Here is a 17,462-nt window from a genome sequence, read left to right as displayed (position 1 = left end):
GGTTCATTTAATTTACCTATAGCATGAGAAATTATTTAGTAGTTTTGTGTAATTGCCTACCCTAAAACCAGTGTCTGAAATTAGATTTGGAAGGGATGGGCAGGGGTATTTGTAATTTAACCTGTAGCTAAGATTCAATAAAACTAATCTGAAATATTTATTTGTGTGTGTTTTCACTTACAATGGTAGTCTGCTGGGCGCTTACCTGTGGGCTGTCTGGTTCTCAGAGCTCAGTGCTTTCACCCTGTCACGCTGTCCCTCTTAATTCATGGGCTTGACCTATTGAAATTGTGGGGTGGGGGGGGGGTATGAGATCAGCTCAGTTGGTAACACATTAGCCCCCATTTCAGAGCTTGTGTGTAAATGTTTGGACTGGCACCCTACTGCAATACCTGCACTGTTTGGTGAGGTCTTGCTGGAAAAGAGCAAAGAATTTGCTCTATGACCTGGGACATAACTTGCTGAACCCACCCCACCCCCCAAATAAACCCTTCGTACTGCAGTTCATGAAGTCTTTATAACTGCACTTAGGCAGCCTCTCCTCACTGATTAGTGTTTACAGATACACAGTAAATGGGAGTTTGTACAGAGCATTACCTTGTTAGGATTAATCTGTGGTAAATTTTCTGCTAGTGATAAAAGCACTTTTCGTTCAGGCGAAGTGCTTTACAGTGCAAACTTGGAAATACAAAAATAAACATGAAAGTAAAAGACAGTGTTAAATAGGTTTTGAGCTAACATTTAAAAGTGTCAACTGAGTCTGCATCCTTTATAGTTTTTGGTTTTGAATTCCACAGTAGCTCAAAAAAAGCTGACCTGCCCAATTATCTTCTGAGGAGGATTGTTTAAAATTTAAGAGACCAGCGGAAGAAGTCCTGAGAGCTCAAGTTATAAAATGATTCTGTGATGTACTCTAGGTCCAGAATATTAAGAACTTTAAACTGAGTTCTAAAGCAGCCAATGTTGAGCTGCTAGGCCAGGGATGATGTTTCCTCATTTTTTTGGGTTTAATTACAAGTGTAGCAGTGACCTGAACATGTTGTAGCTTGTCAATAGATAGCTTTGGATTTGATGCCAGCATGTGCAAAGCAAGGTCATCAGCAGATGCCTGGACTGGAATGATTACTGTTCTGGTGTGGAGAACAGTGCTTCAAATTGCCACATCAGTTTTACCTATTGGCTGAGAATGGTCAGTTCCACGCCCTGTGCGAACAGTATCTCCGAACAGGTTCTCAAAAAAAAGTCTTCATTTATACAGCAACTTTCAGTTTTGTATTTAATTGCTTTTTCAGGATCTCCACCATCAAAAGTGGTGGTGAACTGCTGGTTGAAGTTATTACAGTCCAAGTGAAGTTGTTCCCACTGTGCTGTTGGGAGCACGGCTGAGAATTTAGATCTAGTACCCAGTGGTGATGGTAGGACAATCGTACGCATTGTAGATACAGCACCTCCTCTGGCTGTGTGAGCACCCAACTTGCTTACATTTGGGAGACCGGCCAGCTGCTTTGGGGCTGTGGGCATCTTCTGGCTGCAAACTTGGTTTGTGGCTGCCTTTCCCAACTTGTGAGCTGTCATGAACAATTCACAGGAATAGAACCCTGTCGGCCTAGGGGAGACCTGTAGTATGCCTCAAAGATGATAAAACCTGAGACATGAGGGCAAAATGAGGCCACTTGGCCTATTGTCTGCTCTGAAGTCAGAAGACGGTGGAGGTTGTTGGGTTGGGAGCTGCTGTCGCTAATACACACCGCACTTCAGTGTGCTTTGGTACTCTACAGTGAAGCAAAATGTGGCACCAGGACAGTGTAAGTACTCAAAAGATTTAGATGTTACAGCCTATTATGCGGCTGGAGTTTAGGACAGCAATGGAAGTCCTCCATCTCTGGCGGTGTTCAGGGCATCCTTCATCGCGTCAGTAGCTTGGTTTTCACTACTGTCGGTCATGCAAGTCCTGGGTAGAGACTCAGGAATGATGTAGAAGGGGTGCTTTATTGCTTTTTCCATAACAATAAAAATTTTACTAGTCAGGGTTGTTAGCCCTGAGCTGGAACCCCCCCCCCCCCCCCCCAACTTGGAGGACCAGTGGACCACTATCAATCTGGCCTCTACTCTTTGACCCTGTTTGGCATGGGTGACCCTACCAAGAGCCAAAGCATAAAGCCCTGACTCGAGCCAATATTGCTGAGGCACACAAGCCTCAAAACCCCAATAACAACATTGTGGTCCTCTTGGAGGAAAAGCTTTGAGGGTGGGGTGGGGGCATCAGAGATTTGGAGAATGAGTTCCATAGCTTACTGCTGAAGGCTCGGATGCTAAATGGTTGATAGGAATAAACTGGGGAGTAACAGCAACATGTGTAGAACATGGTGTAAATTTTACAAAGGTAATTGCATAAAGTTGGGTGGGGCTGGTACAAGGGTGAAAAGGGTATATTTTTAAAACAATTGTTTGGGGGGGTGGGGGAATGTAAATGCAACTCCAAAATAAATTCCATCAGCTGTCAAATAAGTCAAGTTAATTCTGCTGTACGGGGAAGATGTAGTCCTTCCTACCAGCTAACCATGTGGGCGCATTGCCAGAGTTATGCTTCTTGTAAAATTAAGGCCTTCCCCTTTGAGTGTGCTCCCTTCAAATTTTGAACTCTAGTGGAAAATTAAGATTGCATTAGAGAGAGTATGGCTCAGTGAAGAAGGCACAGGCAGCTTCAGAATAAAGTCCTGTCCATAAGTTGAAGTTTTAACTTCCATGAATGTTTTGGAAGATGTGATCAAAGTTCAAGGTAAAGTTATTATCAAAGTACGTGTATATCATGATTGTACTACCCTGAGATTCATTTTCAGTTAAGTTTAATGTCAGAGAACATATTCAGTGTACAACCTGAAATTCTTACTCTTCACAGACACCCTTGAAACAAAATCCATAGAATGAATGATAGAAATGTCGGAAACCTGAAGCTCTCCCCTCCCCTATTTCATAAGCACCGATAACCCTGCCCACCATGCAAGCAATAGCAAAAGCCCCCAAAGAGATCTTGATGCATAACCCAGCACTTAGGCGCTGTCTCTCGTGGCCATTCACACTAGAGATGCAAAGAAACACAGTGATATCAATACATCTGTCTGCAAAGATGGCCAACGTGCAAAAGTAACTGCAATTACAAGAAAAATATTGATGGTGCTAATTAATTTAAGCATGAGGTGAACCTGCAATTTAAGGGAATGTCTTGTGAATTTTTGTTGCAAACCCTCTCTGGAAAGTACAATTTTTTAAAGTAAGGAAAAATATGTGTAAGCACAGGAACAGACCCTTCAGCCCACAATGAAGTACTGAACCAGTTATTAATCAAATGCTCAACAATTATTAAACTGATCCCTAATATCTACACAATGTCCATATCCTTTTGTTTCCCTCACATTCATATACCTATCTAAACCTCTGAAAGCCCTAATGCATTTGCCTATACCACCACTCCAGGCAGTGCATTCCAGCCACATACACACACTGTAAAAAAAAACTTGCCCCTCACATCTTTGAAATTAGGCTCTCTTTAATGCATATGGAAAAAAAAGATACTGTTTTTATGTGTTGAACAAGTTTGCTATGGGCCCCTAAATCCTAAGTACCTTCTACAGGGGCACGATTGAGAGCATCCTAACTGACTGCATCACTGCCTGCTATGGGAACTGTACCTCCCTCAATTGCAGGACTCTGCAGAGAGTGGTGCGGACAGCCGAGCGCATCTGTAGATGTGAACTTCCCACTATTCAGGACATTTACAAAGTAGGATCATTGGGGACCCAAGTCATTCCAACCACAATCTCTTCCAGATGCTACCATCTGGGAAGCTGTACCCCAGTATAAAAGCCAGGACCAATGGGCTCCGGGGCAGCTTTTTCCATCAGGCCAACAGACTGATGAACTGGTGCTGATTTGAGTGTACTCTATATTACTTTGACTGTTCTATTTATTATAAATTATTAGAAATTACTGTGATAGCGCATTGCACATTTAGATGGAGACATAACAAAGATTTTTACTCATGTATGTTGAAGGATGTAAGAAATAAAGTCAATTCAATTCATAATCTTGTAAATTACAAGATCTTATCAGATCTCTCTTGTGGAGACCAGAACTGGCATAATCACAAAGGATCGGTATTATTACAGGGAACTTATAAAGGCATTGGGAAATACGAATGCCTCTGAACTGAAAATCCTTCAAAAAAAAAAATAGGGGATACAGCCCTATACGTCATGGGTAAATTCCTACCCTGATCTATACGGTGCGTTGTTACAGGAAAGCAGCATCCATCATCAGGGACCTCCACCATCCAGGTCATGCTCTCTTTTCACTGCTGCCATTAGAAATAAGGTACGGGAGCCTCAGAACTCACACCACTATGTTTAGGAAGTTATTACCCCTCAAGCATCTGGCTCTTGAACCAGCGGGGATAACTTAATTTGCCCCATCATTGAACTGTTCCCACAACCTAAGGACTCACTTTCAAGAACTCCATCTCATGTTCTAATATTTATTGATCGTTTTTGGTGTGGTCTTTCATTGATTCTATTCTGTTTCTTGGATCTACTGAGCATGCCCACAAGAGAACAAATCTTAGGCTTGAATATGGTGACACTTGTAAAATACCTAGCCACCCCCCCCCAACCAGGAATTTTGAGCAACTTAACTGAGATTTTTTCTATTTGTGAATCACATGCTCCTGTTTCCACTGTAGAGCTAAAAATCTAAATTGTAAAGAATGAAAAACTAAAAATTCAAGAACTGAAATGTCTGCAGTTCAGAAGTATTCATACCCCTTTTGCCTAATACTTAGTTGAACCACCTCTCACAGCTATTACAGCCAGTAGTCTTTTTGGATATGGCACTATTAGCTTTGCACTATGGACAAGTCCTATGGAGCAAGATTTGCCCATACTTCTTTGCGAAATTGCTCAAGCTGTGCCAGGTTTGTTGGGGAATGACGGCAGACAGAAATCTTGAGGTCTTGCCAGGGATGTGGGATCCATTTAAAGTCAGGACTCTGACTGGGCCATTCAAGAACATCAATTTTCTTCATTTGAAGCCACTCCATGGTTGCTGTGGCAGTGTCCTGCTGAAAGACAAACTTTTTTTCTTAGATTAGATTATGAGGACACTCAGGCCTCGTTTATTGTCATTTAGAAATGCATACATGCATTTAAAAAAATGATACAATGTTCCTCCCCAGTTTAAGCTTCCTGGCAGAGGGTAGCGGGTTTTTAATCCAAGATCTGTCTGTTAGGCAGCATTCATCTTTCCTCCGTCAACCCTGCCCAGATTTCCAATCCCTGCTGCTGAAAAGCATCCCCAAAGCACGATGTTACCTCTGCTGTACTTTACAGTAGGGATGTTGTTACCTGGCTGATGCGCAGAATTAGATTTACACCACATGTACTACCTAGTATTGAGGCCAAAATGTTCCACTTCAGTCTCATCCGACCTCAAGACCTTCAGAGCATCTTCCAAGTGATGCTTTGCGAAGTCTTTACAGGCAAGGATATGTTTTTTTGTTTTAGCCAGGGATCCGTGAATCCCCTTTATCTGCAGGACCTGGCTTAGAGATTGTGGAGCATGAACTTCATGTCCAGTTGCAGCCACTGTCTCTGCAGCTCACTCAGAGTGTCTGTTGGTATCACAGTAGCCTCTCTTACAAGTCCCATTCGTCACCGGTGACTAAGTTTAGAGGGGCAGCCTAAGGCAGTGTGGGTGTGGTTTCATATATTTTCCACTTTTACATGATGGACTGCACTGATGTTCAGTGTCTTTACCCTTGCCCAGATTTGTGCTCCTCTGTTATCATTTCCCTGACTTGCCTCGAATGCTAGTTTTGATTCGGCCTGGTTGAAAATTTGACCCTACAGAGAGAAGGGTATTTGTTCTTATGAATTCATTGTAAACAGGTGATCCTCCAAATTTCTACGTCAACAAACTGGGTGCGATGGTAAGGTAATATATTGCACCTGAGGAAGATTGGCATAGTTACTCCAAACGGGATGAAAACTTTTTACAGACTCACAATTTTGGGTTTTTTAAAAATTTTTGTAAATTGTTGACAGTTTTCAGATTTCTTCTTTTATTTTGCCATGATGGACAGTGTTTAGATTAGCACAAAAGTCCTACTCCAATATATATATAAATTTAGAAGGCGATACAGTAAAATGAGAAAATAGTTGTGGGGGCTGAATACTTTTTCAAGGCACTATATGTATGTATACTCCGACAATAAATTTACTTTGAACTTGGCTCCTCTGCTCAAACTCTCTCCTAATAAAAACCTGTGTTTCTCAGTGCTACAGAGACTAGTGTACAAGATCATACAAGTCCCTTTAAAGGGAGCTGGTAGTGGGGTTGGATTGAGTGGGATTAGAGTGAATGTGTGTATGCAGGAGTGGGGCGACTGTGCAGAGGGAAGAAATTTGGTATATTACAGTAAGGAGCTGGGGGTGATTAGGCTAGGTGGGATAATAAAGGGTGCTGCAGTGAGGGGAGAGTGGGATAAGACTGGAAATAATTAAAATACGTGGGAGTGAGCGAAGTCGGCGTGAACGTTTAAATGGTGCTGGAGAGCGATTAGACTGGATGGAAAGTTGAATATGAGAGAGTGGTGAGGTAGTCTTCCCTTTTCCACGACCCCCTCCACCTCCTGCTCTATCCTCAAGTTTAATTTTTGCTTTTCTCACTGGATTGCCACTCTGCAGGGCAGGAATGAGGGAATGCCGCAAGGTCGGGGGCACACTGAGGGGCAGTACTGAGTGAGGGAGATACACTGAGGGCCACACTGAGGGGCAACAGTGAGGGAGGGCCACGCTGAGGGGCAACAGTGAGGGAGGGCCACGCTGAGGGGCAACAGTGAGGGAAGGCCACGCTGAGGGGCAACAGTGAGGGAGGGCCACGCTGAGGGGCAACAGTGAGGGAGGGCCACGCTGAGGGGCAACAGTGAGGGAGGGCCACGCTGAGAGGCAGTAGTGTGGGAGAACTACACTGAGGGGCAGTACTGGGGGAGGGCCACACTGAGGGGCAACAGTGAGGGAAGGCCACGCTGAGGGGCAACAGTGAGGGAGGGCCACGCTGAGGGGCAATACTGAGGGAGGGCCACGCTGAGGGGCAATACTGAGGGAGGGTCACGCTGAGGGAGAACTACACTGAGTGAGAGCCACGCTGAGGGAGAACTACACTGAGGGAGGGCCATGCTGAGGGAGAACTACACTGAGTGAGAGCCACGCTGACGGGCAATACTGAGGGAGGGCCACGCTGAGAGGCATCGCCTTTTCAATTTTATGCACGCTTGGGGGTGGGGGTTCTGAAAAGATGATGTGTTTTTGCAGGAACGCGTGTAGCTTAAATTAATCTTCGGAGAGCGGACAGAAAGGGTATGGGGACAAATGGAAGGGAATTACTTCTGGGTCAGCGGTGGGCGGTTCATAAGGGAGGTTCAACATGGCAACAGGCGGTAACGCGGAGTGCAAGGTAAGGCGGAAAGAGGCTCCTGCCGCTGGATAGCGAGCGGCCGCACCCCGTGTCCTCTGCGGGGAGGCCCAGCTGCCGGTCCCCGGAGCCCGGGGGAACCAGTGACCTTCCTCCGGGGCCGCGAAGCAGACTGCAGCCCCGCAGAATACTACAAAGTTCTGCCTAGTCATGGTGCGAGCAGCCCCACCCGCCTTAGGAAATAAACACGGTCCGGCACACAAAAACAACATTCCCTTCCCGAGCCCCCCGCCCACCCCAGCATTTTGTGTGTGCTGTCCGTGCCTCCGATCGAAACGAATCCCATCTTTGCCCTCGCCAACGCTGCCTCCACCACACGCCCCGTCAAAAAGTTCCAGGCACCCGTGAAAATAAAAAAAGAACTAGCGCCGTAAATGGCCTTTACACTCCCCCGCCCCCTTCACTTTAAACCTACATCCGTAGCGTACAGTAGAGAGAGAGAGAGAAAAACTCTTGCCTGCCACCCGTTTCATCACCCCAGAGAATCGAGATGGCGCAGAGAGAACAGTAACAGAACGAGGAATAAAGTTTTACCCTTACAGATAAAGTGCAGAGTAGACAAACAGCAAGACTGGGGCCAGGAGTCCATTTTATTGTACTATGAGTCCATTTTACCGCTCAACCATGATAGACACGGTCCCTTCAGCCTACTGCGGTCGGGTGTTTCTCCCGGCTGCCCAGTGCGGGGGAGGGGTGTTTGATTATGTTTGCTGCTTTACTGAGGAAGGGAGCAGTGTAGGCAGTCAGTGGAGGGGAGAGCCTTGTACTTAACTCTATGTAGTAGGGGGCCGGGCTGCCAGCATCTTGTCTGTGTTGCATCTGCAGGTTTTCTCTCGTTTGCCATAAAAGCTGTGCTGTGATGCATCAAGAGAGGATACTTTCTATTAGCAACACAGACGGAATGCCGGAGGAACTCAGCAGGGCAGGCAGCGTCTACGTTTCGGGCTGAGACCCTTCTTCGGGTCTGGAAAGGAAGGGGAGTAAGAAGGTGTTGGGGCAGGGGAGGGGAAGGAGGCTAGTCGGGAGGTGATCAGTGAAGCTCGGTAGATAGGAAAGGCCAAGGGTTGGAGAGGAAAGAATCTGATAGGAGAGGAGAGTGGACCGTAGGAATATTGGAAGGAGGAGGAGGAAACATAGAACCCTACAGCACATTACAGGCCCTTCGGCCCACAATATTGTACCTACTCCAGAAACTACCTAAAATTTCCCTAGCACATAGCCCTCTATTCTCCTAAGCTCCACGTACCTATCTAAGAGTCTCTTTAAAAACCCTATTATATCCGCCGCTACCACCGTCACTGGCAGTGCATTCCACACACCCACTACTCTGTGTGTGAAAAACTTACCCTTTGTACCTACTCCCCAGCACCTTAAAACTATGCCCCCTCATGTTAGCCTAGGAAAATGCCTCTGGGTATCCACACAGTCAATGCCTCTCGTTATCTTATACACCTCTATCAGGTCACCTCTCATCCTCCTTTGCTCCAAGGAGAAAATGCCGAGTTCTCTCAAGGTATGCCCTCCAATCCAGGCAACATCCTTGGAAATCTCTCTGCACTCTCTCTATAGTACCCACATCCTTCCTGTAGTGCAGTGACCAGAACTGAGCACAGTATGACCAAGGTCTTGAATAGCTGTAACATTACCTCATGGCTCTTGAACTCAATCCCAAGGTTGATGAAGGCCAACACACCATACACCTTCTTGACAACACTGTCAACCTGTGCGGCAGCTTTGAGTGTCCAGCTATGGACACGGACCCCAAGATCTCACTGATCCTCCACACTGCCGAGAGTCTTACCATTAATGTTATATTCTGCCTTCAAATTTGACCTACCGAAATGAACCAGGGGTAAGTGATAGGCAGGTGAGAAGGTCAGAGTGGGGAATGGGTAGAGGGTGGGGGGAGATCTGTTCACTAGAAGGAGAAATGGGTATTTAACCATATAACCATATACCAATTACAGCACGGAAACAGGCCATCTCGACCCTTCTAGTCCGTGCCGAACGCTTACTCTCACCTAGTCCCACCGACCCGCACTCCGCCCATAACCCTCCATTCCTTTCCTGTCCATATACCTATCCAATTTGTGCCGTCGGGTTGGAGGGACCCAGAAGGAATACAAAAGTGTGGTTTTGCTCCGAGCAATAAACATGCCTTTGAAAAGATTCACACTTTATTTTATGTCATCGTTATAAGATGCGGGATGTTCAGTGCCAGACTCGGTGAAGGTTCTGCCTTCATTAGCCTGAACAGTAGGAGGCTTACGGTACAGCTGTTTAAAACATTGGTTAGACCACAGCTGGAGTACTGTCCACAGTTCTTAAGGATAATTTCTATTCGCCATATACATGTACGTTCAACACTTCCATTTAATATCAGGAAATATGAGCAATATACAACCTGAAATTCTTACTCTCCACAGACATCCTCGAACCAAGTAGCCCCAGAGAATGGCAGAATAAAGACGCGTGAACCCCCAAAGCCCCTTGCCGCCCTCCCACGCACATCAACCCTCCCCCTTCCCCAAATTATTCTAGCATAAGGCATCAGCATTCCCACCACCCACCATGCCCACAGCAAGTGTATCAAAAGCTCCAACATCTCGACATCCCACAGGCACTCGCTGTCACTGACGAGGGAGAAACAGATATCGCTGCTTCCACAGTGAGAGGGGAGACTACAGTCCATCTGAAGCATTGGTTTTTATCTCGAAGCTCCCCATCTCAAGAATTGGCAGCGAATTGTCCCTCGCCATCGAGCGAGAGAGATTGCTCGAGGGTAGAGCCCTCCGACGGCCGCTCTCGCTGACCTCAGGCCCAACCTGGACGTACTGAAAAGCGGCCGATCGGCGAGCTCCAAGAATAGGAACACGTCGCCGTGCAGAACCATGCTGTAGATCAAAGTTCCCGACAGGAACCCCCAGTCATCCGTTAAGAGACAAGAGAGATGTTAGAATAGGAAGAATTTAACTGTATCGGCGATGAGCTGGGGGAAGTTGCCCTCTGTAGCCATCTTTGTCTGTGCCAAAAAGGAATTGGTGTGTTGGTCAGGGCCCGGCGTGCACCAAAAACATTCAACTATTATAAAGAATAGGGAATTATCTCAAAATAATGATAGAAATATGGATATGGAATACAGTGTGCATAAATATTTACACTAAACAGCTTTATAAAAAGTGGTTTGAAGTGTTTATAATTCAGTACAGTAACAGAGGGTGTGTGGGGGGGTGGTTTAACTAGAAAACTTGATCCAATTAACTGCCTGGGGGAAAATATGAGATGGTGTGAAGTTTTTGTTTTAATAGCCCTATAGCACTTTCCAGAAGGAAACTTTTGGAAAAGGCAGATGTAGTTGCACTGGAGAGGATGCAGAGGAATGTTGCCAGGCCGGAGTATTTTAGTTATGAGGGGCAACTGGGGGGAGGGACTATTTTATATAATAGTTAAGTAAGTAGTGCAGATATAGAAATAAAAAAAGTAGTGAGGTGGCATTCGTGGGTTCAGTGTCCATTCAGAAATCAGATGGCAGAGGGGAAGAAGCTGTTCCTGAATCATTGAGTGTGTGCCTTCAGGCTCCTGTACCTCCTCCCTGCTGGTGGAGGGGAAGAAGCTGTTCCTGAATCATTGAGTGTGTGCCTTCAGGCTCCTGTACCTCCTCCCTGATGCTAGCCATGAGAAGAGGGCATGTCCTGGGTGATGGGGGTCGCTGCCTTTCTGAGACACCGCTCCTTGAAGTTGTCCTGGATACGACGGAGGCCGGTGCCCACGATGGGGCTGACTGAGTTTACAACTCTCTGCAGCTTATTTTGCAGCCTAACGCTCACCCCACCCCTGCCCCCCTCCATACCAGACGGTGATGCAGCCAGTCAGTACATCTGTGGAAATTTGAGTGTCTTTGGCGACATGCCGCGTCTCCTCAAACTCTGAATGAAATAGAGCCGCTGTCGTGCCTTCGTTGTCGCTGCATCGATATGTTGTGACCAGGGGACCAGGTTAGATCCTCAGACCCCTAGGAATTTGAAGTTGCACACTTAACTATGACAGGAACAGCAGTGAAGAGTCCTTCTATGTCTGTGTGCAACGGGTTATGGTGAAGAGGAGGTTTAACGGAGATCTGTAGAAGATTCTGCTTTCACTCAGGACGCCTGAGAAGCTGGTAGAGGCAAAGACTTACAACATTTAAGAATTAAGAAATGATTTAAAAACTATCTTGGCTCACAGGCCACGTGCTGGTAAATCCCATGACTTTAACAAGGACAGCACAGACACGAGGTACCAAATGGACTTTTTTTCTACCTTGTGACTCTGCTCTCTGCTCCCCCCACCCCCACATCCCCAGTTCCAGTCTCCTGACCGTCCATTCTGGCCCAGAGTTCTGGACTTCTCTGCCACCCTCTCTCACCTTCCTTCAAAGGTACAAAGGTTTATTATCAAACTATGTATGTAGTGTACAACTCTGAGATTCATCTTCTCCAGACAGCCACGAAACGTAAAGCGATGGAAATCAGTTCAGAAGGAACCCCCCCCCCCCCACCGCACTAAAAAAGAACGGCAACGCGATCGTCAACCCCAACTTAAGCCACACGGTGCCACATCAGTGCAATTTCTTGTTGTTTGCAGCTGGAATTTGCGGTGCAGATGACCTGTGAGAGCTGCGCCAACGCCGTCAGGAACGTGCTGGTTGGAGTTGATGGTGAGCATCCCACCCCACCTCCCACCAACCACCCAACCCAGCTGACTCCCGCCCACCGCACAGGGTTGTCCCCGACTTGCGGCCTAGCTGCTCGTTCCCCAGGCAACTCCGAGCAAACTGGGCTTGTGCAGAGCCGGGCGGCGAAGGCTACGGGCCGACGCAGGGGTTGCAGAGGGGGAGATGGTTTCCGCTGGCAAGGGAGCCTTCGGTAAAAGGGGAAGATCCTTAAAATCAGATAATCACAAGAAGGCTCAATAGGTGCATTTAATGCCAGAGAAGTGTATACAATACACATCTTGAAATTCTTCACGAACAGGGCCCCAAAGAATGAATGACAGTTAAATATTAGAACCCCAACCCCCCCCACGCATAAGCAGCAACAAAGCAAAGACCCCCCCACCAGCAAAAAAGCATCGACAACCTCCACCGAACACTCAAGCGTGCAGCAAAGCATCAATAAAGACACAGACTGCAGTACCCCAAATACTACTCGTTCACCCAGTATTGACATACCACAGGCTCTCTCTCTCCCTAATAAGGGAGAAAGAGGTGTCCCCGTTTCACAGCGAGAAGGGAGACATAACAAGCAACTTGCTGATTTACGGCGTTAAAAGTCTGTTGCGTTGCTTTTTTCCGAGCTCTGCGCCCAGAGAGTCGGCACCTGAAGGGTGCAGCTCTCCGGACGTACAACCCCCGGCATCTAACCCGCTGCTCCCGATGTTCCTCGTTCTCCCGCGATGCTTCAGTCAGGGCTACGTCTCCAGAGCCGCAAAAATCTGCCACCTCGAAGGCGTGCTCGTCTTCCGAGCCGCGTCCTTGGGCTGTCAGAGAGCGGCTGGCCGCGAGGCCCCGAGAGCGGTTCCCACATTCCCGCAAAGAACCGAGCCCAGCGTGTGAGTCCAGGCCAGGGTCTTCAAAAGAAACTCGAAAAAGAGATACCAAAGATGGAGACAGAGCTTTTTCCAAAGTCGCAAGCAAAGGGGTCACTGTTTACCGCCGCCATAACTTTGCTCCGCCCCTCAGGGAGACGGGCAATACGGGGGGACCCCGACCTGTCATTGGTAATCCGAGCCAGAGTTTTATACCAGGCATAAGATAATGGGGGTCGGCTCCAAGTTATAAAGAGGACCCACGAAAGACTAGAGGAAGCAAGAATCTGACATCTGGACCCGTGCACCAGTCATTGAAGGTGGGCATGCAGGTACAGCAGGCGGTGAAAAAGGCAAATGGTATGTTGGCATTCATAGCAAGAGGATTCGAGTACAGGAGCAGGGAGGTTCTACTGCAGTTGTACAAGGCCTTGGTGAGACCGCACCTAGAGTATTGTGTGCAGTTTTGGTCCCCTAATCTGAGGAAAGACATTCTTGCCGTGGAGGGAGTGCAGAGTAGGTTCACCAGATTGATTCCTGGGATGGCAGGACTTTCATATGAAGAAAGACTGGATCAACTAGGCTTATACTCACTAGAATTTAGAAGATTGAGGGGGGATCTTATTGAAACATATAAAATTCTAAAGGGATTGGACAGGCTAGATGAAGGAAGATTATTTCCGATGTTGGGGAAGTCCAGAACGAGGGGTCACAGTTTAAGGATAAAGGGGAAGCCTTTTAGGACTGAGATGAGGAAAAACTTCTTCACACAGAGAGTGGTGAATCTGTGGAATTCTCTGCCACAGGAAACAGTTGAGGCCAGTTCATTGGCTATATTTAAGAGGAAGTTAGATATGGCCCTTGTGGCTAAAGGGATCAGGGGGGATGGAGAGAAAGCAGGTACAGGGTTCTGAGTTGGATGATCAGCCATGATCATACTGAATGGCGGTGCAGGCTCGAAGGGCCGAATGGCCTACTCCTGCACCTATTTTCTATGTTTCTATGGTATAAAGTTCCTCCACTACTGGACAGACAGTATTTAGTTTTGTGGTTACAGAGAAAGTGCGGTGTAGGTATACAAAGCAGGGGAGTGTCACGGATAGCGTGATGCTTACAGCGCCAGGATTCGAGCTTCAAATCCCACCGCTGCCTGCAAGGAGTCTGTACGTTCTCCCGGTGACCGATTTCCTCCCACAGTCCGCCAACGCACAGATTAAGGTTGGTCGGTGGATGCTGCGTTGGTGCTGGAACCCTGGCGACACTTGCGGACTGTCCCCAGCACGTTCCCCCACCGTGACGGTTACTGACGCGAGTGGCGCACTTGCATGTGTCGATGTACGTGTGACACGTACGTGAAAGGTGGGCGGGAGAGTACCAGATCACCCGGATCGTATTGAAAGGCAGGAGGGGCAGGAGGGGCCGAGGGGCCTGATTTGAATATGCAGTTTGCACAGCTCACAGGCCGATTTTGAGTCTTTGTTGTCAGGACGGTGGGCGAGGGGGCAGATCCCTCTGGCAGCTGACGTCTCCGAATCTCCGCAGGGATCCATTCAGTACAGATCAGCCTCAGCGAGGAGCAGGTCCTCATCGACACCACGCTGACCTCCGGAGAGGTGCAGGCGCTCATCGAGAGCACGGGCAGGAGAGCTGTGCTGAAAGGAATGGGCAGCAACGCCCTCCGTATGTACCAGCAGTAATATTGCGTGTCTGTGATGCCCCTACCTTGCGAGTGTGTGATGGGACGGTGCGGAGGGAGCTTCGCTCTGTGTCTGACCCCGGGAGTGTGTGATGGGACGGTGCGGAGGGAGCTTCGCTCTGTGTCTGACCCCGGGAGTGTGTGATGGGACGGTGTGGAGGGAGCTTCGCTCTGTGTCTGACCCCGGGAGTGTGTGATGGGACGGTGCGGAGGGAGCTTCACTCTGTGTCTGACCCCGGGAGTGTGCGATGGGACGGTGTGGAGGGAGCTTCACTCTGTGCCTGACCCCGGGAGTGTGTGATGGGACGGTGCGGAGGGAGCTTCGCTCTGTGTCTGACCCCCGGGAGTGTGTGATGGGACGGTGCGGAGGGAGCTTCGCTCTGTGTCTGACCCCGGGAGTGTGTGATGGGACGGTGTGGAGGGAGCTTCACTCTGTGTCTGACCCCGGGAGTGTGTGATGGGAAGGTGTGGAGGGAGTTTCACTCTGTGTCTGACTCCGGGAGTGTGTGATGGGACGGTGTGGAGGGTGTCTGACCCCGGGTGTGTGTGATGGGACGGTGTGGAGGGTGTCTGACCCCAGGAGTGTGATGGGACGGTGTGGAGGGAACTTCACTCTGTGTCTGACCCCGGGAGTGTGTGATGGGACTGTGCGGAGGGAGCTTCACTCTGTGTCTGACCCCGGGAGTGTGTGATGGGACGGTGTGGAGGGAGCTTCACTCTGTGTCTGACCCCGGGAATGTGTGATGGGACGGTGTGGAGGGAGCTTCACCCTGTGTCTGACCCCGGGAGTGTGTCATGGGATGGTGTGGAGGGAGCTTCGCTCTGTGTCTGACCCCGGGAGTGTGTGATGGGATGGTGTGGAGGGAGCTTCACTCTGTGTCTGACCCCGGGAGTGTGCGATGGGACGGTGCGGAGGGAGCTTCGCTCTGTGTCTGACCCCGGGAGTGTGCGATGGGATGGTGTGGAGGGAGCTTCACTCTGTGTCTGACCCCGGGAGTGTGTGATGGGACGGTGTGGAGGGTGTCTGACCCCGGGTATGTGTGATGGGACGGTGCGGAGGGAGCTTCGCTCTGTGTCTGACCCCGGGAGTGTGTGATGGGACGGTGTGGAGGGAGCTTCACTCTGTGTCTGACCCCGGGAGTGTGTGATGGGACGGTGCGGAGGGAGCTTCGCTCTGTGTCTGACCCCGGGAGTGTGTGATGGGACGGTGCGGAGGGAGCTTCGCTCTGTGTCTGACCCGTGCTGTTTGACCACAGGGGACCTCGGCGCTGCGGTGGCGATGCTGGGACCGGAGGGGCCCATCAGTGGGGTGGTGCGGTTCCTGCAGCTGACCGAGGATCAGTGCGTTATCGAGGGGACTGTGGACGGCCTGAGCCCCGGTCTGCACGGGCTACATGTCCATGAGTTTGGAGACCTCAGCAACTCCTGCCTCAGGTAACGAGTCTCGATATCCTGCTACCCTCCCCTGACTTTGCAGTTACAATGGCTGACGTTCTGACTGGATGCACTCGCAGTCCCTGCGGATGTGTGCTTGCCTCCAGCGGTGCCAGAAATTACTACCTCTCCCTTGTCCTTTCTCTTTGAGCCTGCCAAGGTACTCCACTTCCTGTTGAATGGATGAAAGACTCGAGTCACAAGGACGAGCTCTCTCGCGACTTATATCCATTTCCAGTGGAGACTGACGCTGAATTTTCATACTCTTTGGGGTGGGAATTGTTAAAAGAGTGTAGAGCAGTGGTTCCTAATTTCTTTTGTTGAGTGGTGCCTTGCCATTAACCGAGAGCCCGTGGACCTTCAGGTTGCGAACCCCTCCTGGTCACAAATGCTGCTTGGTCTCGCCTGTCATACTGCAGATTGATTTATTATTGTCAGATGTACCAACAGTGCCTTAAATTGACGGTGCAGTTCCTGGGTGTCCGTCGACCAACACACCCTCGCAATCCAGCTTGTCATTCCACTGGTCGGACACTGGGGGCAGCACCACCGGGAGACGCCAGGCCCCCAGCCGAGCACGGACGCCACACTGCACCGCCTCCTGCGGCTCCTCACCTGGACCGCAGCAGCAGGCAAGCCCGCGGCTTGCGGCCTGGCTCTCGCTACAGCCAGGGCCGCGCGGCTCCCCAGCCGCCTGTCTCACCGTTGAAGAGGGGAAGCAACCTGCAGTATCTTACATGATCAATATCCAACAGGGTCTCGCCATCACAGGGGAAATGTCCAAGGCCGTCACCCGCGGTTGCTCTGCACGCCGCTGTCGATGCCCTCGACGCAAGACAGCCTGGGAACAATAGACAGAATTCAGAATATAGTGTTTAAAGTGCAGGCAGGCAGACAAACTGAAAGAGCCATGAAAGTTAGGGTGCCGGATCATTAATTTTCCTTTGCTTCATGTGGCGTTTATGTCTATGGATGTGAAATTGTTCAGCAAATTTGCTGGTAAGCATACTATATTCAGTATTTTCTAGAGCAGGAATTCCCCCTACCTGGTGGTGCGAGTCCTGAGGCTCCTGTACCTTCTACCTGATGGTTGAGGGGTGGTAACTGTTCCTGAACCTGGTGGTGCGAGTCCTGAGGCTCCTGTACCTTCTACCTGATGGTTGAGGGGTGGTAACTGTTCCTGAACCTGGTGGTGCGAGTCCTGAGGCTCCTGTACCTTCTACCTGATGGTTGAGGGGTGGTA

The 17,462-nt window shown here is 49.2% G+C and overlaps 1 protein-coding gene across 2 annotated transcripts in view; it reads left to right on the top strand.

The window, feature by feature from the left end:
- Window positions 1-17,462, top strand: part of ccs (copper chaperone for superoxide dismutase) — a 40,409-nt gene that overhangs the window by 4,203 nt on the left and 18,744 nt on the right. The window contains exons 1-4 of one of the 2 annotated variants that reach the window (XM_073031297.1): window positions 7,281-7,506; window positions 12,148-12,220; window positions 14,632-14,769; window positions 16,042-16,219. In XM_073031297.1, coding sequence (XP_072887398.1) covers window positions 7,477-7,506; window positions 12,148-12,220; window positions 14,632-14,769; window positions 16,042-16,219 — 419 coding nt within the window. In that variant the 5' untranslated portion in view covers window positions 7,281-7,476. Of the gene's footprint in view, window positions 1-7,280; window positions 7,507-12,147; window positions 12,221-14,631; window positions 14,770-16,041; window positions 16,220-17,462 lie in introns of those variants that run through there. The other variant, XM_073031298.1, reaches the window with a different exon arrangement.

Source organism: Hemitrygon akajei, chromosome 28 (assembly GCF_048418815.1).
Source record: "Hemitrygon akajei chromosome 28, sHemAka1.3, whole genome shotgun sequence".
NCBI classification, from domain to species: domain Eukaryota; kingdom Metazoa; phylum Chordata; class Chondrichthyes; order Myliobatiformes; family Dasyatidae; genus Hemitrygon; species Hemitrygon akajei.
Note: the sequence above shows the minus strand (reverse complement) of the source record. Positions and strands in the feature narration are given on the sequence as shown.